Here is a 23,131-nt window from a genome sequence, read left to right as displayed (position 1 = left end):
CAGTACAACAAAACTCACACAAAAACAAGATAAACCCTTCTTTTTCTCGAATAAAGCTGAATAATTTAAAAACTCTTACGAATTTAGAGTGAAAATGCAGGCATACACCTCTATGGGTGACTTGAGAAGAACGCCATTGTTCTGTGCATACTTGCTGCTGTTTGTGCGCGGAAGTGGACATGTTTTTATGAAATGCTGAAGTAATGCCAACATTTCACATCGATTTTTAAGGCAATTGCATTTGCTAGCCCATACCACATCCCCGATATGTTTCATCCACATATGTGGACGCTGGGATACAAAGGGTTAACAGAATGACCTCAAACAATCGTGAAGCTTCTCAAACATTACAGCGCAGTCTGCGTCAAACGTTGCTAACAGTCTTTGTGAGTGAAACCCGAATACATTAAGACAAAGCAATAAACACGCGTGGCAGTAATATCGCTAGTAATATTACCGATGGTACTACCGATTGCACTATCGATAGTTTGTCGATAGTAGTACTATCGATAGTTTGTTTACACTATTGATAGTTTCAAGAAAACTATCGATGCTATCGATAGTCAATTTACCGATAGTTCTGCATCACTACTCTGTCGTATAACACTGCTTGCCTCGCAGAAGGCCTGCATTCGATTGTGGCTCAGAGCTATGATTTTTATTGTTTGCATCCATTGTGGTTTTTTACTTATGGACAATGGCGATTTTTCACTCTCAACCATCAATGCCATCACTGTAATTTCTGCAAGACGAGCTCTTTAACGCTATCACATTAAAGAGTACCCTGGAATGCAGATACAAGAATACAGATACATACTGCAATACTTTCTTATTTTGGGTATGCTGATACTTCGCAAAAACATTTATTAAATGCAGCATAATATTGCGAATAATGTTGCATCACGTTGAAGCTTCCACATAAGGCGTATCGCTCGAATCACTAACGAACACCAGTGAATTGAGAAAAAGTATACATTCATTTTACCGACAGTATCTGTTTTGCTGAGAAGGCTGCTTCATTAACTGCCCTTAAGCAACAGCAGCTTCTCTTCTGGACAGCGTCGGTTTGGCCTCAGCACAAGACTCTCGGACTTCTGAAATGGCTGGCCCCCGAAAAAAATGTGGGGTGCCTTGACAGACAGCAAGGTCGACAATACGCGACATCAGGAACGTCGGGCGCTTTATCTCATGAGCCATTCTGTGCACGCGGAGAAGCCTATGTCGCCAACTGGCGGCACACCTTTGCTTGGCTAGGCACAAAAAAAATCTTCCTTTCCCCCTTGGAAACACGTTTCCAACAGAGGAAGTAACAGTATACCCGCATCCTGCAAGTATTGCGATATTGTGAAGCAATGTTTAGGTCACAAGGCTCATCTTTTTATTCGTCGAGCCAGAGCCCCACACCAGTGTGGTGATGTACAGAGGAGAAGATGAAGTGCGCAAATAATGCTCACACTAATTTTCCTCCCTGTGCGCGAGCGACCAGCCCGGCCGTGTGTTAGATGGAAAAGGGACGTCGAACAAATGGCTTCAGACGCGAAACAGGAACGAGCTCAGAACCACGGCAACGACGATCCGAAGGAAGCTCAGCGGGAGTCACACGATAGTTCACTGGGGATGTTTGTTCAGTAATTATATATGGTCCAATGAAGCGTGACTGGAACTTGTCGCACAATCCTGGAGTACGAATAGGCATCCAAAGCAGCACTTCATCCCCAGGACTACAAGCGACGTCTCAATGAGAACTGTCGTAACGTTGTTTGTGATCTTGCTGACTGGCTTCTGTATTGAGGCGAGCACGTTGCCGATATTCGCCAAGTCTTGAGACGAACTGCTCAGATATGGTTGCTGAGGCGTTAGTTGGAGTATTTAAGAAAGAGACGTCGATGGTGAACGTCGGTGAACGGCTGTACACGAGGTAGAAAGGAGAGTAACCAGTAGTTCGTTGGACAGCGCTGTTGTGGGCAAATGTCACAAATTGCAAAATTGTATCCCAGTTGTCGTGGTTTGGTCCGATATACATGGATAACATATCTGTTAGTGTGTGATGAAATCTGTCAACCTATTTATTTGAGGGTGGTAGGCTGACGTCGTCTTATGCACTGTGCCACAAATCCTCAGTAGGACTTCAATGATGGTGCACAGGAAAGTCTTGCCGTGGTCACTCAGCAGGACCCGAGGTGCCCCATGACGCAATACAATGGCATTTAGGAAGAAATCGGCAACATCTGAGGCAGAACTAGTACATAGAGGAGCAGTCTCTGCGTACCGTGTCAGGTGATCAACAGCTGTCGCAATCCATCGATGACCTGCTGGTGTGATTGAGAGAGGTTCGACTATGTCTATCCCAACGATGGTGAAAGGTGTCTCGGGACACGGGACGGGCTTTAATAGGCCAGCAGGACACGATGTAGGTTGCTTCCGCCGTTGGCACAGAGGGCCAGATGCAGCGTACTTGGCCACAAAGGTAGAGAGGCCAGGCCAGAAGAAACTTCTCCTGACATGGCTGTATGTTTTGTGGAATCCCAAATGGCCTGCACATGGGTCGTCGTGAAAGGCTTCGAGGACTTGGTGACGAAGCGAACGTGGAAGAACTGGAACCATCGGTGTCCATCGGTAGCAAAAACGTAATGATGTAGCACATTGTTGTCAAGCTTAAATTGCCATAGTTGTCGACACAATCTGGCATTAGGCGGAGGCAATCTGCCGCTTAGGCATCCGAAAATGCGGTTGCAGTATGGATCATAGCGCTGGCGCGAGGCAGTGAGTAGAAGCCAGCGTGTCAGTAACTGCTAGTTGGGATAACGTAAGGGGTGATGCATCGTCGCGATCACGTGACGAGCAATGGACAAGGGTACTCTGTGATGATAGTGGCAGGGGGCAGCGAGAGAGAGCGTTGGCATCTTGGTGTTTCTTGCCAGACTTGTAGACGTCAAAATTGTACTCTTGCAGACAGAGCACCCAATGACCCACGCGACCAGACAAGTTTTTCAGTGAAGATAGCCAGCATAAGGCATGATCTGTAATTACTGTGAAGTGGCGTCCGTAAAAATAAGGTCGAAATTTTTGTATGGCCCAAACGACAGCAAGACGTTCCTGCTCTGTTATCGAGTAGTTCTGTTCGGCAGTCCTGAGAGCATGACTGGCATATGCAACAACTCTCTCGTGAAGTGGCATCCTGCTGTAGGAGAACTGCACCGATCCCATGGCCGCTAGCGTCGGTGTGCAAGCAAGTAAGTGCGTTCTCGTCAAAGTGGCACAGAACGGGGTCATATGTTAAGGCATGCTTGAGGACTTGAAAAGCACGCTCGCAGTCATCGTCCAAGTGAAGGCAGATCCTGACGTCAGCAGCTTGTGCAGTGGTGATGCGACGGCAGCAAAATTGCTGATGAAGCGGCGGAAGTAGGATGCCAGGCCTAGAAAACTTCGTAGTTGTTTCTGATTTTCTGGGTGAGGGAAGTTCATCACGGCAGCAAGTATGTCAGCATTCAGCCGAACGCCGTCTTTGCTGACAAGGTGGCCCAACACTTTGATGTTCTTGCTGGCGAAATGGCATTTCTTCGGGTTTAGCTGTAGTCCAGTATTGGAGATACATGTCAAAACTTCGTCCAAGCGCTCAAGATGCTGACGAAAAGTGGTAGAAAAATAACGATATCATCTAGATAATAGAGACATGTTTTCCACTTAAGGCCGCGAAGAACTGTGTCTATCATGCGTTCAAACGTGGCAGGAGCATTACGTAAACCGAAGGGCATGACGTTGAATTCATACAGTCTGTCTAGTGTTGTAAATGCCGTCTTATCCTCTTATCCTTGTACGCTTCGTGCATAGGTATTTGTCAATACCCAGAACGGAGATCGAGGCTGGAGAAAAATTCAGTGCCCTGGAGAGAGTCAAGTGCATCGTCTATTCGTGGCATCGGGTACACGTCTTTGTGCAAGGTCTTATTAAGAGCTTGATAATCAATGCAGAATCACACAGAACCGTCCTTCTTCCGGACCAACACTACAGGTGACGACCAAGAGCTGGACGATGGGCGGATGACGTCTCATTTGAGCATGTCAGCAACACTGTCCTTCACGATTTTCCGCTCAGCCGAAGACACACGATATGGGTGGCAGCGTAACTCAAACCTCGATATAACGAACATGGATATAACGAATTATCGGTTATAACGAAGTAAATGAAGAATAGTCTTGTCATAGCTACAGTGTTACAAATAAACGTTTATAACGAATTTTCGGATATAACGAAGTTATTTTCGTGGCAGATGTGACTTTGTTATAATGAGGTATGAGTGTACAATTAAATTGCCTTCGGTTTTAATGCGATGCACTGTGACGGAAGTGCGGCCCAGGAGCTTTGAATGGAAATCAAACGAAGGGCTGTGTTTTTGGAGCTAAATGTTCTTCCTTTTGCACTGCCAAGAGATCGGGATTTATTGTGGCAGTTAAAGCAGCCGTTGTAGCACGGTCATCGGTACTGGTGGATATAGATGGTGGTTCTGCGTGGAGGGGCACCAGAGAAAGTGGTTCGGTGTCAGTGAAGCAAGTCACAGTGGTGTCCTGGGGCAGCGCAACAGGCGAAGAAGTAAGGTGAAATGCTGGACCAACGCTCTACCTTTGTGAAACTGCACCAGGCTAGGAGCAGTGGTAAGGCTGCCAGATATGGAACGTCCGCACGGTGCAAGGAACACATCACCATTAATGATGGTATCAGATGTCAGCATCAGAATATACTCATGACTTGGAGGAATGAAGCAATCGGCAGCTGTGACGAAGCGCAGGCTATGAGCATCGATATCTGATGAAAGCGCAGTGTCTCTCATGTGAATGACTCTCTAATGGCAAGATATCACCGCTGAAGCTGAAGAGAGGAAGTCCCATTCCAAAATGAGCGCGTTAGTACACGAAGACAGCACGAGAACCGGTATGCAGTGAAGAATGCCCCCAATAACAACTCTCACTGTGGAAACACCAGAAAGCTGAACAAGAACTGGATTAGCATAGTGAAGGAGAGGATCATCATATGGCGTCTTCACTTCTCGCAGGTGAGAACAAAGGTCGACACTAATAACAGAAAGCGATGCACCCGTGCCCACCAAGGCTTCGATCCATATACCTTCAACACACACTGAAAGTACATTTGAGGGGCGTTCCGGAGGAGTTCGATGCAGTCCATAAGATGCAGCTTTCCCTCCTGAAGCTGCGGGCGATGATCAGGAGCCGTGGTAGCTGGACGAAGGGGACAAGAGGAGCGCTGCATAGATGACGGAGAGCGACGATGCAAGGAACAGAAAGCACGGGCTGCATCGAAGTTCTGCGGAGATGGTGAGCGACGTGGGTAAATTTGTTATGAAGGACGATGTTGTGGAACAGGGGCAAACTCATCCCTTTCAAAATCGTCATAGCCGCACCTTTCGTGTTGTTGACGTCGTCGGCAGAACCTTGAAATGTGGCCACGGATCCAGCAATAATGGCAAATCGGTCGAGGTGGACCCCAGGCGTTGAAAGTCTGAGGCATGGCCCTTGTTCGAGAGAACATTGAGTGAGGCGGGCATTGTTGACACATGCTGCAGTGACTGCTGGGAAGGTGGCGCAAGAGCAGCAACCTGAGTGTAGGTGGGTGCGGGATGCGGGCTTGGGACTTGCGTCATGGATGCCAGTTCTTCCCTCTCAATGTTGCGGAGGCTGCCTACGGGAGGTGTCGTACGGAGCTCGAGAGAACACGATGCAGCTTGTAGTTGCAGTTCCTCGCGGACAAGAGAACGAATCAAAGCACGCAGCTTGCAGTCACTGATTGCCGTGAGACCAGGGGCGTTAGGTTGCAAGCGTATAAGATGACGATCATCGAGGCGCTGGCACGTAGTGGTGATATTTGCAACTGTGATAGGGTTTTTTGCAGCGAGAGCATTGAATGCCATGGTGTGTATGCCTTTGAGCAGGTGGCGTACGCAGTTATTCTCCACCATCAAGCTGTCGATATGGCGGCAAAGGGCAAGGACATCTTCTATGTACGAAGTGTATGACTTGCCAGACTGCTGGACACGCTCAGCAAGCTTCCGTTTTGCGACGTTTGAGCGGACAGAAGGTTTTGCAAAGATCAGAGAGTGCTGCTTAAAGGTGGTCCAGTCTGCGAAATCAAGTTCATGGTTGAAAAATCAAGTCTTGGCAACCCCTGTTAGATAGAAAGGGATGCGGGACAGTTTCGCGAATCGTCCCAGTAGTTAAGTACACTCAGGCTCCAAGTAGTCCTCAACGTCTTCTTCGCAAAGGCCAGCGAACATCAGTGGATCCTTTTGAGGGGTGGTGACAGTCCAAGACGGGATTCCTACGGGCGCAGGTGGTGTTGATGGAGCTGCATTGGTCTGGTCGTCTCGTGACATGGCCGAGTGCTGGTTGTATAGGTGGCGACCCGAGCGTAGCTCCAGGGATGTCTTGTAGCTGAACCTGACGAGGAACCGCTGCAGGGAGAGGACTAGGGGACCGAACAGCACTCTGCACCACTTGTGAAGCAACGTTTAGGTTGCAAGACTGTTCTTTTTATTCACTGAGCCAGAGCCCCACAATCCACGCCAGAGTGGTGATGATGAGTATGTACAGATGAGAAGATACATGAATAATGCTCACAATATAATTTATGCATCGTAAAAGTGTTTCACCACCGAGACACATATACATTTCTCAGATGTATCCTGATACAGAAATGCAGATACTCAAAAGTGTCTCTAAGATACTACCATGATGCTCTTTTATCGCAACACTGCCCAGCTCTGTTATGCAGCGCGTGAATTGTCAAATCACTAAAGTTGAAAGTTGGGCAAGTTCTTCTTCACATGGAGACAAGACACAGAACGGAAGATTCTGCAGCCTGTTGAATCGTTTCTTCCTTTTGTGTCTTGTTTCCTTGCGATGAGCTCCAATCAGCCAATGGCTTCCCACCAATGACGTAGTCAGGCCCGTCTCTCATAGAATCTGCGGAGAGAGGAGTGAGTGATTTCTAGCTGGCTTTGAAATGTAATTGGAAATTTCTCGCTGCATGCAGACTAGTTGGTTCATACTTGTAAACTCGACTTGCTGCGCAATGAGCAGGAAAGGAGGAGGGAAAAATACAAGGGTGGTGATCCCAAAGAAAAGAAGAAACCTGTACATGTTATGCCGTAGCTGCATAACACAGTGGGAAAAAGGTTGCTAATAAGTACGGTGGTGATGTAGCATTTCCCACGCCTAGAACGTTGGGGTTTGCTAATGACCAAACAGAAGAAGGCGGTTTGCTCAAAACTCGGTGTGTTTCTGCTGTAGTTTATCACATCCCTTTATCATGTGGGAGAGCATACATAGGGCAGATGGGGCGATGCCTCAATGAACGCATAAGTGAGCACAGTCTGGCTGGTCATTTGGATTTTCACTTACCACCCGATTCGAGAATGTATCAGTCATGCCAAAGGCACGGGAAAAGACTGAAAGGGAAATTATAGAAGTGTATTTTATAAGGCAGTACAATGGCAAATGCATAAGCACGCCATCGATATCGCTTTCGGACAAAGAAATAGTGTTTGTAAATGGCCATGTTTAACTTTGCAAGGGTTTTGTTCTGTTAACCTTTAGATGAGGGTTAGCTGCTGTGCACTCTTGTCACCTGTTTTGTTTCCCATATGATAACGTTTTTGAGAAGGTTTTAAGTTGTGACTCTCTTGTTGTTTTGCTTCATCCTTGTTCTCTTGCAGATGGCTTTGGATGATCTGAGTGGTGCTGTTTTATAGTTGTTTACCATTGCCTTTATAATTTTCACTCTGCCTTTTCATGTGTTGTCTGCGCCATTGCAGACTCTTGGAGTAATAAAAAGATAAAAAATAAAGTAAAGAGATAAAAGCAGAAGTGTACACCTTGTGATTACGTAGTAAAAGATTGTGGCGCTTGCTACAAATGAGGTGTTTTTTCATAGCTCTGTCTGCGGTTGTAAAGAAATCTTGGTGTTGTGCACATCGTGATCACACAGCTTGGCATGCCTATATATTGGCTTCGTGAACTGGCAATAAACAGTTGGTAGTCTGCGCTCTTTCCTGTCTCCCTCCTTCTTTCCTGCTGGTTGTGCAGCAAGCGAGTTTGCTCTAATGTTTGGCTCGACCTTTAAAAAACCCGTGGTGGTCAACATGTGCCTCATAATGGTGTGGGCCCAACACTCCTTTCATCTCAGGGCATGGCTACCGGATCTGCCTTACTTTACTGGACCCACGCCAGCCTCAGCGTTGCTGCAGCCTTCTGCTGCTACTTGACAGTAAAGGCAAATACAAAGGCAAGTATCTCACCAAGCTGTGCATGGAACTGTGGTCCAGACGAGCATTGCTGTCACTCTCATTTGCAGTAGCTTGTCCGTGTAGCGCACACCCTTGTGAAACCGACTGTGTTCGTCGTGTGGGCAGACCTGAAACATTATGCTTCTGAAAGCAATTATTGTGCACTTTTTTGGTATATGTTTTCTTGCATAAAGTGATGACCACCAAGCCTCATCACTGTTGAATGTTTGAGAATTGTTTGTCAAGTTCCCTGTTGCCGTGACAACAATATTTTAGGGAAATTGCTCGCGTGTTCTAGGTACAAAACACATACAGTCGAGCCCGACTATATCGAACCCGCTTATATCAAATTATCCCGTATATCGAACAATTTCTAAACACGGTAAATTTACATTGAGAATATATAGCAAAAGTTACTGTTACATCGAACGAAAATAGCAACGACAACCGATATATCAAACTCCATGTGCCTCAAAAGTGCCCCAGCAAGTTGGCTTTCCCTCGCGGTGGCGGGGAAACTGCCGGCGGCACCCTAGAAAAAGTGGTTTAGACCTGGCTGTGCACGGGCGAACACCCCCTGCAAAAAGTGATCCTGGCCTGCTCACAGCGCTTACAGCCAATCAGAGGCCGTCGTGCTTTCTCCGAGGCACAGAGGCGGTACAAGTGACTGCCATTTTTCTTTCTTTATGCTTGCGTGCCTGCTACTGCCTCTTTTCCTCGAGTCCTCATTCAGCGTGGTGCGTGCTGGTGGTGTTGCTTGTTGGTGCTCTGTGAACTTTATTGGCGCGCTGTCGTCATGGCTTGTGCAAAGAGGCAGAATTTGCCGTTCGGCGTGAAACTCGAAATCATAAATCGAGTCCAGTGCGGTGAGAAGAAGTCTGACGTCGCCGCCGCGTACAAGATCCGCATCGCCGCCCCGTACGGATCGACATTCGATGAGTTCATCAGTGCGAACGATGATGTCACCATCGTGGGCCAGCTACAAGATGAGGACTACGTTGCAGACATCGTGCTGACCACGAGCCAAAGTGATAGCAATAAAAAAATTGACAATGGCCCGTTGCCTACATCCTCCAAAGTGATAAGTGCACTTGCGTTGGCCCGGCGCTATTGCTTGAATATGGAAGGCTGCTCAGACTCGGACAACGTGGAGGCGTGCGTGCTGTCGCAGGCAGCGAAGTCGTTGAAACAGAAGAAAACCCAGGACTATTTTGTTCCAAAGTAGGGCACGCAAGTAAGCCACGATATTAATAAAGTACTTTTCTTATTGGTATGTGCCTTTGTTTCATCAAATCCCTATAGCGGGCCTATATCGAATTATGCCATATATCGAACTAATAAACGTTTTTTGGCGAGTTCGATATACCCGGGTTCGACTGTATCAGAAAAAGTGCTGCAGCATAACCATTCCCAAAGCAAGAAGCACATTGGACCATAACAAGAGTGTCATAGCTAATGGGTTTAAACGCAGAGCATTTCATAGGGAAGTTCAGCCACTTTGCGTGTATCTATCTATCCATCTGTCTAGCCGCCCACAACTTTGTGTTCGCATGGCCGTGTCATTAACCTGATATATACTAAAACTGGTATGGCATGACGAGCACAAATGACATGTAACATGACAATCGTGACATCAATCATTGGCAGGCTTGCGCAACAATATAATCTATTGTATACGTAAAAGTACCCTCTTATACAACATACAAACTAAAAAAAGAACATCATTTTGCAAACATGAAAAATCAGTTGCCAACCAAATTTCATGATAATTATAATTCATATAGCAGGGGTACATGTCAAATCTTATCACTGTTTTATTATGAATTGGCTCTCCCTGTTTGTAATGAAAAGTAATGGCACACTGAAACAATATTGCACTGAAATGAAATATTCAAAAAGACCTGTGTAGAACCGCGAGAGGGATTCACACTTAATATGTTGACACGCTACAACTGTATCACGCACAAGATAAATGTTATGTACATAAAATAATTGTGCACAACAATGTATACTATATAAGAACATTTGGAAAATTGGGAAACAAGTCTGAAAGCTCCAGAAAGAGAGCATGGTTGTCACGACAATGAAGAAGGCTGCAGCAAGACTGTGAACTCTTTATTTGCGTGAACCTGGAAAATGAAAATGGAAAATACCAGCGATACATGCTGCTGCGCACTGATAGCCGCGAGAACAGTCGTGGGCCATCAAGTAATTCGCGAAGCGGTAAAGTGCGTTAGCGCTTTACCGCCTGGCATGTGCCATCGAAGGTTCCAGCGTTATCTCTAGTGGCCACGTAAGTTCCAGAATAAGCACTTATGTATGCGCTGTGCGCGTAACCTCATCGAAAGGTTCTAAAATAATCTGGAAGGTTCCCAGTCACATGGGCGTGGTTTGCGCTAGGTAGTGGTTACACGTGTAGTGGGCCGGTAACATAAAAAATAGGAAGAAAGGAGCACAACGTCCCGCTCCCTTTCTAGCACAATAGTGCTGGAGTGCGCTGTGACATGCAGCTCATGCTGTTCTTACTGTGTCGTCGGAATGCTCACTCGGACATGAACACACTGTTGAAACAATAGGACGAAACTTAACATTGCTGCAGAAGGAAAACTGCAACCATGCATGCAACCCAACAACGGCTGGAGAGTGTATCAATTTTACCTCTAGTAAAAACGACACAAACACGACGACTTGGGCAGCACTTCCAAATGATTTATTTCAAGGTGAAACAGAGCGTACATCTGGATGTAACACACACATGCACAGTATAGCCAACAACACTGCCTAACTTAGCCAGCTCTCAAACAATCTAATCTCTGAAGACCGCTGCTGTATTGACGTCTCACTAATACATTCACCACCCAACTTAGTAATCTCTTTCTTGTGTGTGTTGTTTTTACTAGCAGCAAAATGTCATACAGTAAGCAATACCAACTAGGCCAAGAAGAAGTTCTCCTCAACGACCAGAGAGCTGCTACCGTGGCTTTGTCACCTAGGCAACCCTGACATTTGCACATGCGCATGCATGGTACAGCTCTGTGTACCACGTGACTTATGCAACACTTCCGGGAAAAAAAATTCTGTCTTTCTTAAAGCAAAACGATTGAACGCTTTTCTCCTATGAAAACAGAATCAAAATCATAGTCTAAAGCCAACTACCACACACAAACCCACGAAATACTGAGCGACCCAATGCGATGCATATGTGATTTGATTGCTTGTTTAGGATTGTATTTTTTGAAAGTTGAATGAAGACACATTTCGTTAAGTTGCGTGGCCTTTATTTTAGATCATGCATTGCATGCATGACTCTACACTTGCACAGTATTGCCTTGTGATTTAGAAGTACTTGTTGCCGGGCTGGTTGGTTCATCATAATGAGGGAAATCCTAGACGCCTAAAACACCGCAAGAAGAACGAAGAAGCACAGGGAAAGAGCGTCACTCGCAACTGATTTATTCTCAGAAGAAACGCAGAAAATATCTACGCCGCACCACACATGCGCACACCGCACTGCATCACCTAGTCACTACACATAAAAAAACACGAGGTCAATAGAAAGGCACATCTAATCAAGCAACCATGCACAAAACCACTGATGTGTCACTTACACACAAGTCGCCTTTCTTCTTCATCCAAAAAGCTTCCATTAATTCCCGGGCCAGAGCATCTGAGCTTTTGGCAAGAACAGAAACGCTTGAAAACCTCGCCTCACAAGAACAGAAATGGCAGTGTGCAGGCAAATGTGCTGCCGAATTAGTTCGAAGTGACAGCTCATGTTCCCTAACTCTGACGTTCAAACACCGACCAGTTTCGCCGATGTTTGAACTGGTGGGTGTTTGAACGTCTGAGTCAGGGAACATGAGCTATCACTTCGAACTAATTTGGCAGCACATTTGCCTGCACACTGCCATTCCTGTTCTTGTGATAAACTTTCTTAAACTGCGCGAGAAGACGAGGAAACAAGTAAGAAAAACATTCAGAAACACCACGAATGCAGACTGCCAACTGTTTATTTTCTGGAAAGCAAGGGAGATATTTCAAGCCTGAACCCGTACATGTGACCAATCTTTTCAATCTCTGCTGTGCCGACAAATTTACCATCATTGCTGAATAAGAGTGCATCCCCAAGATAACGGCCAAATGCACATCGGAAACACGTGGTACCAACCTCACTGAGCTTCGTGTATGTGAAAAAGCAAACATATGAAAATGCATGTGAAAAGCAAAACAAAACACCAAAAAGGCGGTTGTGGCATAACAAATAACCTATAACAAAAGGGGAAGCGATCATGACGCAACATCGTTTGATGAAAACAAAAGACTTAACGCTCAACAAATGTATAAGCAAAACCCATGAAAACCTAAAAGTATGGCACAATGAGATACAACAATTAACAGAAGGAGGGCGACAAAATTAAAAGCACTCACGTGAAAAACCATGACCCATCTGCACATCTGGCGCTAACCCTAATATTGCGTGAAAACCACCAAACAAACAAAGGAAAAAACCTTAACAAGCGGCTTTTTACAAGGCACTCTCCAGAAAAGCAACTTCTTCTGGCGATAAGGAAAGAGACGGCGGGCTGATACATTTTTCACCAGTTTTTTTGATGTGATACACCTCAACAATCTCCCTTTCGGTCTGGTCCCTCGATTTAAACAGGAACTTGGTGTTTTCAAGAATAGGTCTGCATGAAATGTTTTGTCCACCCTCATCTTTTCCTGAACATCTGTCACAATGTTGCTTCAAAGTACCTCCTGCATTGTTGGTTACATGCCTCGCCCTATTGTTAAAACACCTTCCTGTCTGCCCAATATACAAGCTGCCACATGTCAGTGGAATGGAGTAGACCACCCTCGAAACGCATTCAGTGTAATTTGTTCGGTGTCTTGTAGTGCACTGTGTTCGGAGACGCCCAGTAAAGACACGAGCGCGGCTCGTAGCCACAACAAGAATGCCGTTTATTCGATCCGTACCCCTCCTATGTATCCGATGTCAGGGGCCACTCCCATGCCCACAGCGCCATCCATTAGCGACTATACAAACACTCAGCGTCCACTACATCTTCCCTCCCGGGATAGTTACAGATTCAACTTGCGCGGCGGTTTCACGGTATGGCCACAACGCGTATGCTAGGTTCACCACACTGAGGCACACTTGCTTGCAGAGGTAAAGTTTGTACATCAGGTGAGGGAGGCATCTCTCCAGGCAGCACAGGTGATGTGCATGAAGCACTTGGTGACGATGCTTCCGGCGATGACCTCGAGGCTGGTGCTCTCGGTGGACTTGAAGCTAAGGAGGTTCCATGTGTTGGTGATGAAGCCATAGTTGTTTGTCCTTGGACATCTTGGTCACCCACGAACGGCACCAGATGGCAACGGTTCCTCTGGACAAGACCACTGGGAGTCTCAACCACATACGACCTTGGTCGCTGAGCTGGGCTGAGAACACGACCGCTGCAAGCTATATCTTTTATCCACACTTCCTCCCCTATATTGAGAGGAATCAGAGGAGTGGCACCGTGACGACGATTGTAGTCCTGCGCCTGTTGCAACTTCGCAGCAGTATTCTGTGCTTGAAATTCCTCATGATTAGGTAAGGCCAGAAGAAGTCGTTCAGGCAGAACCGGAAGACGAGTTTGCAGTCTCCTCCCATAAGTAACTGATCTGGAGAGACGCCCGAAACTCCAGTTGTGTCTCGGTATGCGAGCAGGGCGAGGTACGGATCCGAGCTTTTCTTCAGCATATCCTTCACGGCGCGCACCATGCGCTCTGCCTCCCCATTACTCTAAGGGTATCGAGGGCTACTGTTCTCGTGGCAGAATCCATATGCTCGTGCAAAGTTGGCGAACTCCTGGGACGCGAACTGAGGTCCGTTGTCTATCCGCACAGCGTCTGGTATCCCAAAGCGAGCAAAACTACTCTTGATTGCAGCAATGACCGCTTTTGCTGACGAAGTTCCCAATGTGACTACTTCGGGAAATCTGGAGTTGTAGTCGACAATCAGGACGTAGTCGCGTCCTTCCAAGTGGAACAAGTCGATTCCCAGGCGTTGCCATGGTCTTTCCGGTGCTGGCATTGGTATCAGTGGCTCAGAACGCACGGCTCGAGTCTCAGCACACTTAGCACATTGAGTCACAAGGTCTTCGATATGCTGATTGCAGTGAGGCCACCAAACGCACTCTCGGGCGCGCTCTTGACAGCGGCAGACACCTTGATGACCTTCGTGCAGCAGTGAGAGGATGTCCTTGCGTTGAGGCGACGGGATGACAATGCGGCGATCCAGTAAGAGTAATCCATCGTACACACTCAGTCTTTCTCGCTCCTTCCAGTATGGTGCTAAATGGGTCGGAACTCTCTTGGATGGCCAGCCTCTCGCACAATAAGTAATAATCGAAGAGCATTCACTATCTTGAGCTTGAAGACGACGGATCTCGTCGAGCTGACCTGCCAGTTGTGGAGGTAGATCCTTAAGAACTTCCCCTATACAGATTTCCAAGCTGCTGACCACTTTGGAAGTTGGCAAGTCACAAGGCGCTCATGATAGTGTGTCGGCTGTAGCTAGCAGTTTTCCAGGAACATACTTGACAGAGAACTGATAGCGCATCAGTTTGATCCGCATACGTTGAATTCGAGGTGGCAAGACATCCAGATCTTTACTTGAAAGGAGGGCTACAAGCGGAAGATGATCGGATTCGACCTCAAAGCTTAATCCGCATAGGTATTGGTCGAACCGGGTGACAGCCCATGTGACAGCCAGAGACTCTTTTTCCATTTGACTGTAGCATCCCTCTGTAGCAGTGAGAGATCTGGAAGCATAGGCGACGGCACGTCGAATTTCCGAAGGTTGATCCTGGAGTAAGACGGCTCCGAGGCCATGAGAGCTTGCGTCAGCCGATACTACAGTTGGGTAATGGGGATTGTACATAGCCATACATACATCGGAGCTGAGCAAAGACTTGGATGTTCTTGAACGCTTGCTCTTGGTTGTAACTCCAACTCCATGCGTTGTTCTTGTTGAGGAGAGCACGAATAGGTGCAGAGATGTAATGTAACAGTATGGAGAGCTGGGCGAGTTGGTTTGAGGACATTCTTGGAAACATTTCGGCGCGCGCACAAAAGACGGAAACGAAAGGCGAGAAGACAAACGGGCGCCCGTTTGTCTTCTCGCCTTTCGTTTCCGTCTTTTGTGCGCGCGCCGAAATGTTTCCAAGAAGGTGCAGAGATCTCAGACAGGTTGGGAATGAATCTAGCCGCATGGTTTACCATTCCAAGTAATCAGCGAACACCACTGACATCGATTGGTGGTGGAAGGTCCATGATAGCCTTGACTTTGTCCGGGTCTGGACTGATTCCCTGCGGGCTGACGACAACTCCTAAGAACTTGACAGAAGAGACTCTGAGTTGACACTTCTTTTCGTTAAGAGTGACGCCCGCTTGAGTCAAACGCGCCAAGACGTCAGCTAGACGCTGGTCGTGCTCTTGACGGTTCCTACCGAAGATGAGTACGTCGTCTATCATGTTGACGACTCCAGTGATGCCTTCGAGCAATCTCGACATGTAGCGTTGGAAATACTCGGGCGCTGTCGAAATGCCAAAGGGAAGACACTTGTAGCAACAGCGGCCGAAAGGTGTGATGAATGTTGTCAGTTCTTTGCCCTCACGAGTTAGTTTGATCTGGTGGAAGCTGGATCTTGCATCGAACTTAGAAAAAATTCGTGCCCCACCAAGTTGGCCTAAGATGTCTTCCACTGTTGGCAGAATGTAGTGTTCCCGCTGGATAACCTTATTAAACTTCGTCAAGTCGACACACAGCCTGTACCCGCCTGATGGCTTCGGCACAACGACGAGGCCTGAACACCATGCGGTAGGCGTGTCAACCTTGCGAATGACTCCTTGGGTTTCCATCTCATCCAATTCCTTCTTCAACTGCTCGAGTAGCGGTAGAGGTATTCGTCGAGGAACACTCAATGAAAAGGGGCGAGCGTCTTGAGCAACGCGAATATGGTATTCTTCTTGCACTTCCCCGAGGCCATGAAAAATTCTCGCTTGGGGTGACGGAACACCTTCCACAGAGTCCAAAAACTGAATGATGCCCAAGTCTTTACTTGCCGGTAATCCCAGAAGGTGTGTCGTCTGGTTCTTGATGACATACAGTCTTTGCACAGAGACCTTGTTATGCCACTGCAAAGTAGCAGTGAAAGTTCCCAGAACGCACAATCTTTGATTTCCAGGACCAGACATCTCGGCGTCCACTTTATCCAAAGCAGCCGGTAATCCTGGGAAAGAAGGCGATACCACCGTTACTTCTGCTCCCGAGTCTACCTTGAAGTGTGCGAGGTGACCATTCACATGAATGTCGGCATATCGTACCCGACGCGTACTGAGCGCTTGAAGTTCAACTGAACCTAACAGCTCCTTCCGATGCTTGGTTCGGCAAACAGTAATAAAGTGACCTTGCTTCTTGCAGAAATTGGAAGTGGCCTTACGAGCTGGGCATTCTTTTCGAGAGTGTTGACCACGGCCGCAGTAATCGCAAGTAGACCGAGTTGGCTGCACCAACTTGCTGCGACGTGGTGACGCGTTCTTCACACGTTGTGCCGCGTCCACGTTTAAGCTGTCGAAGGCCCCGCTCTCGCTGAGACTTGCGCAGAATTGATGCTCTTTTTCCGCTGCTTCATGAATACGCGCTTGGCACAACGCTTCCTCTGCCGAAAGTTTAGTACATCGGCACAATTGATCTGACAGCTTCTCGTTCCGCAATCCAACGACAAACTTGTCTCGCACAAGTCGGTCTTCGACCTCGGCGTTGTTGCACCCACAACGCTTGACAAGATTCTAAAGTGCCGTAAAGAATTTGTCCACCGGCTCCCCTTGTTGTTGTACTCGGCGGTGAAATCGACGGCTCTCGTAAATCTCATTAACAGGTGAACAAAATGCGAGGTGAGCTTAGCCTTGACTTCTGCAAACGGGAGGTTTTCTGGAGCAGACAGTCCTAGCGACGACAAGACGCTACGTGCTTGAGAACCCATGCAATATAAGAGTGTTCGCACTTGCACCTCGTCGGTGGCTGTGTTGAGTCTGGCAGCAAAGGCGTAATCTTCGTACCTTGTTGTCCATGTTGTCCAGTGCCCCGGGCTTGTGAAGTTGAACGGCGATGGAGGCTGAAGTCCCGGCATACCGACGCACACAACGTCATGCTTGGAAGCGTCTGTACCGGTTGTCGGGTCTGTCGAGTCCATAACTGCACATTAGTCATCCACTTCTGACCCCATGTTCGGAGACGCCCAGTAAAGACACGAGCGCGGCTTGTAGCCACACCAAGAATGCCGTTTGTTCGATCCATACCCCTCCTATGTATCCGATGTCAAGGAGAGAGAGAATAAAACGTTTATTTCATGTTCTTGAGAAGATTGGTGAGTGGGATCCTTAGTCCGGGATCCCATTGGCGCGGGCCGCTGTCCTCGCACGTTTCACGAGGGCCTCTTGGGACTTCGGATCTGAGCTGGACAGAGCTGCCTCCCACCCTTTTATGTTTAGTTGTGTCCTGGGTTGCATGGGTTATGGGGGTTACTTAGTAACGAACAGATCCGCGCGTGCGAAACTGCCCCGTCTTTGGATCACACAGCGCACTAGAGGAGTGTAGTTACTCGCTACTAGGTGCTACGCAGCAGCCCTAACAGTCAGAGCTGTGACCCCCTATCCCGCGGTTCGCGTAAGTTGCGACCGCGGCGGGTTTCAGGCCAGTGGTAACAGAGACGAGTTCTTTGCCTGACACAGTTTATTGTGTCAAAAGCGCCACCAACGCAACAAAATACAAGGTAAAACGAAGCGGCGGAGTAAGTTCCGCACGACAACGTGAAAACAACAACAAAATGGGAAGCACACGAGATTTAGAGCGATAAGGTTCAACTCACCTCTCGTGGCTTCGCAGTCCGGCCCTGAGGCAGTAAGTTACCTCACAATAGACCGGGCGTTGCGCAGGGGGTGATGGCGTCTGGGTGGCTTCCGACTCGATCAAGCTGTGCTCGTCACCGCTGCTCGAGTCGAAAGACAAGGCGGTCCCCAAGGAAGCGGCGTGCGTCCCTCGGGGTCTGGAGAGGAGTCTCTCCAGAAAAGGGCAAGGAGGGAAAACGGGGCATCTCGACTTCGGCCAGGGAGCAGGGCGCGAAAGGCTGCGGGGGCGGCACGTGCCCTCTCCCACGCAACCCCCCTCGCCACTGCGCGTACAAACGTAGCGCGAAGCCGAGGTGCCGCCGCGTTGAAGACAATGGGTTGCGTGTGCAACCCCACATCCCCCCCTCCTTAATTGAACCCTTTAGCCAAAAAAAAAAAGAAGACCGCCATCACCTGGGGCTTAAGAGGAGGGGCCAAATTAAATTAACACGTCGAAGTCCAAGTCCACCAGCGCGCAGTCGGTCTCGTCCACGACCGGCGTCGCTGGTCCGTCGGTCGACGCCGTGTCAGGTGGGGCGTTGGCCGGTGTTGACCGCTGCTCGATGGTCGGCGGCTGTGACGGTGGATCCGCCGGGGCTTGCGTCGTCGCTCCCGAAGCCAGCGACGCCACCCACCTGGCGAATTGCGGCTCCGTTTGAAGGCGGCGGATGATGTCGTCCGTCGCAGGGGCTGCGCTTCCCGCTCTGCCGTCCTTTTGTGCCGCCGCCCACCTTTTATGTAAGAGCGAACGCCCGTGGACGTCATGCAACAGCAGCCCGCCGCATTCACAAAAGGTGGACCCAGGTGTCGGCGGGAGGCAGGCTCCCCTTGCTTGTCGGTCGATGTCGGCGATCGTCCGCCCCTGGAATGGCGCGAACAGCCGGTTCTCGGGCTTCGAGCGTTGCGCCCGCTCCTGCTTCTTCCACGGTGCCGCCGAGAAGTAGGAGGTGGGCGGCTCCGTGCCGGCCTGAAACGTCCAGGTGGCGACCGAGCGCGTTTTGTGATTCGCGCCCGGTGCTGGTGATGGACCCTGGACGACAGACTCGGATGATCCGGGGGCGTCCGGACGGCTTGGCGCTGCCTCCGCACCTCCCTGGTTGCTGGTGTTGGGCGATTTTTGGGCAGCGGGAATCGGATAGGCATGGCGCGGCCGCTTGTAGCGTGCGCCCGGGCTCCGGCGCGGGCCAGGACAGCGCCTCTTCGTGATGTCGGCTTGTACCGCACCCTGCGCGGACATGGTGTTATGAGCTGTTGTATGTTGCCGTGCCGACCCGTGAAGCGATTACGAACGAAGTGGATGCGTCGTGCTCTGTCCAGCGGCCTCCTCCGCTCGCCTCTCGTTCTTTCTTTCTCTCTCTTTCGCTCCTTTTCTTCTAAGGCGTTTGGAGTCGAAAGTCCCCCGACACTTGCGGCTGGCCGGCTGCAACCCCCGTTCTGCGCAGCGGGATACCACGCTCGTACCGCGGGTGCACTCCGTAGTTCGGTCACCGTGGTCGCAACTCTTCGCCGGGCTGTGCAGTGGTTCCGCGAATTCTTCTGCACCGAGGCCATTCGGGACCGGAAGCTGTTTTGCTGTTTTTCTTTCGCCTTGACTCTGGCTGCTGCTGTAGGCTTTGGTAGAACACTGTAGCTTTGGTGTCGCCGCTCCCTGCTCTGGAATTCGTGCGTTGAAAGGACAGTTGAAAGTACCGGCTTTTGGGGCGACTGCCGGCGAAAACGGTGGTTTTGGCTTGGCTGTTGCTGAAATGCTGCCGATGGGTGATCTGCGACTCGAACAAGTTAGCCCCTCTCTCTTACTCTCCGAAAAAGCAAGCGCGTGCTCGCTCTCGAAGGTTGCATGCTAGATATCAGAGGAGCGTTCCATCCGATATCGCGCACAATAAAGCCCCTACGAACCGGACAGAGTTAGTTCTGCCGAGATCGCAAGTTGTAACGTCGCACTGAGCCCGTATGTCGAGCCGTGCCTTCGGATGCCACTGCCTGCGGGCGCGGGGAAGCGTTTCCCTCGGGCCACTCGCTCCCTCTGTCATAGTAGGGTTTGAGATCACAGACATGCACCGGTCCGCCGATCGGTCTTAGCGTTAAGTCCGTCAGCTTGTACACGAGAGAAGAGACAGTCTCTCCTACACGGTACGGTCCTATCCACTTCGGTGCCAGAGAAGCTGAGAATTTCTTACTGGCATCGCTTAGGACATGATTCCGCTTCAACACCAGGTCGCCCACTTTGTACTGAACGTCCCGATGAGAGCGGTCATACTGCGCTTTCTGCTCCCCACGAGCAGTGCTCAGGTTCCGTCGTGCTTTGCCCAAAGCCTCCGTCACCTTCGCGCGCAGCCCAGCTGCATAATCGGCGCGTGCCGACGAAGCAGCCAGTTCCGTGCTGCGTTCCTGTAGAGTATGTTCTACGGGATTCAGCAGCTCTCTCCCAAAATTGAGAGTGGCGGGGGTAAAGCCAGTCGAGCGGTTCACGGTCGTCCTCAGAGCAAATCCGATTTCAGGGACGCAATTGTCCCAATCCTTGTGCGTCCCCGCAAAAGCAACAAGCATGTGCTTGATGTTGCGGTTTACACGTTCGGTAGGATTTGCCTGGGCGTGGTACGTGGTTGTTCTCTTGTGCTTAATGCCCAGGGCTGCACAAGAGTCCACAAAAATTTTGGCGGTGAAATAGGACGCATTGTCCGTAATCAACTGCTTTGGATAGCCGAATCTCGTGAACACTTCGATGAGCTTTTCCATGATAATGCGTGCCGTCAGCCTTCGTAGGGGGAACAGTTCCACCCACTTAGTGAAGTGATCTGTGACCACGAGAAGGAATTGGTTTCCTCTCGGTGTTCTTGGGTAAGGTCCCATGACGTCACAAGCCACTATTTGCCATGGTGTTTGGCTTTGGATCGGCTGCATGAGCCCGGGTGGGCGTCCACCACGCGGCTTCACGCGTTGGCACACATTGCATGAGCGGGCGTAGCGTGTTACATCCCGTTTCATGCCTGGCCAGGTAGCAAAGCGGCACAACTTAAGGTAAGTCTTAGGGCCACTTGCATGCCCAGCGATGCACGTATCGTGAAAGTAGCGTAACAGTGCTCCTCTCAACGTGCGTGGGATCACCGCTTTGAAGGACTCATGTGTACCCTTCTCCGCAGGAATGTATCTCAGCAAAGTGCCGTCAGAGTCTAGCAGGTAGGAATCCAACGCGCTCACAGCATTACCAGCTGTTTCAGAGCGCCGCGCATTAACAGCAATACCAGCTGCGTCAACATGCGCCGCGGCCGCGCCGCCGGGCTCCCGGAGCCCCTCAAACACCTTTTTGCAAAATGGATCCTCCCGCTGAGCCTCTAATAGCTCCTTCCTGCTGAACACGTTCCCCACTGAACTGACGCAGTCCAAGTGGTTAACGCTCTCCTCAATTGAAGGTGGGTTGTCCGCCCTTCCGTGAGGACTCTCGCCGTCGAGCAGTGTAGCAGTTACTCTGCTCTTAGGCTGAGTTTCACAGCTGTCAGGATGGGTATTAATGTTACCCCTCGTGACAACATCGAGCGTCGCAACAGTTACGTCGCTCTCGGGCACGACTTCGGGCGAGGTGAGTTGAGTAGTAATGTTACTCTTCTCACAGTCAACGGGCGCGCGCGAAAGTGCGTCCGCCACAACGTTGCTCTTTCCTTTCCTGTAGCGAACGGTAAAGTCGTATCGCTGCAGGAAAAGTGCCCATCGTGCAAGTCTACCGCTCGGCTCCCCTAGGCGTCTAAGCCAAGTTAGTGCCATGTGATCAGTCTCGATAACAAATTGAACTCCATCAATATAGTAATCGAACTTTTTCAGGGCAAAAATGATTGCCAAACATTCCTTTTCCGTCACTGAATAATTTTTCTCTGCGGGAGTCAAGGAGCGGCTAGCAAAAGCTACCGGCCGCAAGCCACCTTCGTGCTGTTGGAGCAAAACCGCTCCTAGGCCGAGGTCGCTGGCGTCCGTTTGGATCACAAAATCTTTGCTGAGATCCGCTAGCCTTAATTCAGTGGTTTCCGCGAGCGCTTTAATGAGGTTGCGCAGTGCCTCCTCTTGCTCGGGACCCCATCTCCACCGCTCAGCTTTCCTCAACAGAAGTGTCAAGGGGGCTTGCAGTGCAGCGCAATCTGGGATAAACTGACGATAAAAGTTCACCAGCCCCAGAAAGCGTCTCAGTCCGCCTATGTCTGTCGGTGATGGGTAGTTCAATAATGCCCGAACCTTGTCATCACACGGCAGAAGGCGACCGTTATCCAACGTGAAACCCAGTAGCGTTACTCGGGTTTCGGCAATCTGAGTCTTGGCCGGGTTTAGCGTTATTCCCGCCGACCTCAGACGCTCCAGCACGTCCCTGAGATGGCGTAAGTGCTCATCAAAGGTTCGTGAGTATACCACGACATCGTCCAGGTAAGCAAGAGCGTAGTGCCACCTTGCATCACCTAAGACGCGGTCCATCAGGCGCTGGTAAGTCGCAGGCGCACCGACAAGACCGAATGGCATACGGGTAAACTGGTAAAGGCCCCTGTGACAAGTGAAGGCAGTCTTCTCTCGGTCACGGGGATCTACCTCCACCTGAAAGTATCCTCTGCTAGCATCGAGCGTAGTGAAGTACTTCGCTCCGCCAACATTGGACACGATCGAGGGAATGCTAGGAAGCGGATATGCATCCTTGCGTGTTACCTCGTTCAGGCGACGGTAGTCAACACAAAGGCGGGTCGTCCCATCCTTTTTAGGTACCAGTACCACGGGAAAACCCCACGGGCTTTCTGATCTTTCGACAACGCCTGTATCGAGCAGTTCGTCCAGAGCGCTGTCTAATGCTTTCCTCTTAGCCAAACTCACCGGCCGAGGATTGCATTTCCAAGGAGAAGCATCGCCTGTCTCAATTTTGTGCCTAAC

General features: G+C 49.5%; 1 protein-coding gene across 1 annotated transcript in view; it reads left to right on the top strand.

The window, feature by feature from the left end:
• Nucleotides 1–23,131, top strand: part of LOC119388306 (uncharacterized) — a 148,872-nt gene that overhangs the window by 108,656 nt on the left and 17,085 nt on the right. The window contains exon 5 of the mRNA XM_037656005.2: nucleotides 8,197–8,295. Within this exon, the coding sequence (XP_037511933.1) occupies nucleotides 8,197–8,295 (99 nt within the window). The remainder of the gene's footprint in view (nucleotides 1–8,196; nucleotides 8,296–23,131) is intronic.

The sequence above is a fragment of the Rhipicephalus sanguineus genome, chromosome 3 (assembly GCF_013339695.2).
Source record: "Rhipicephalus sanguineus isolate Rsan-2018 chromosome 3, BIME_Rsan_1.4, whole genome shotgun sequence".
Classification (NCBI taxonomy): Eukaryota; Metazoa; Arthropoda; class Arachnida; order Ixodida; family Ixodidae; genus Rhipicephalus; species Rhipicephalus sanguineus.
Note: the sequence above shows the minus strand (reverse complement) of the source record. Positions and strands in the feature narration are given on the sequence as shown.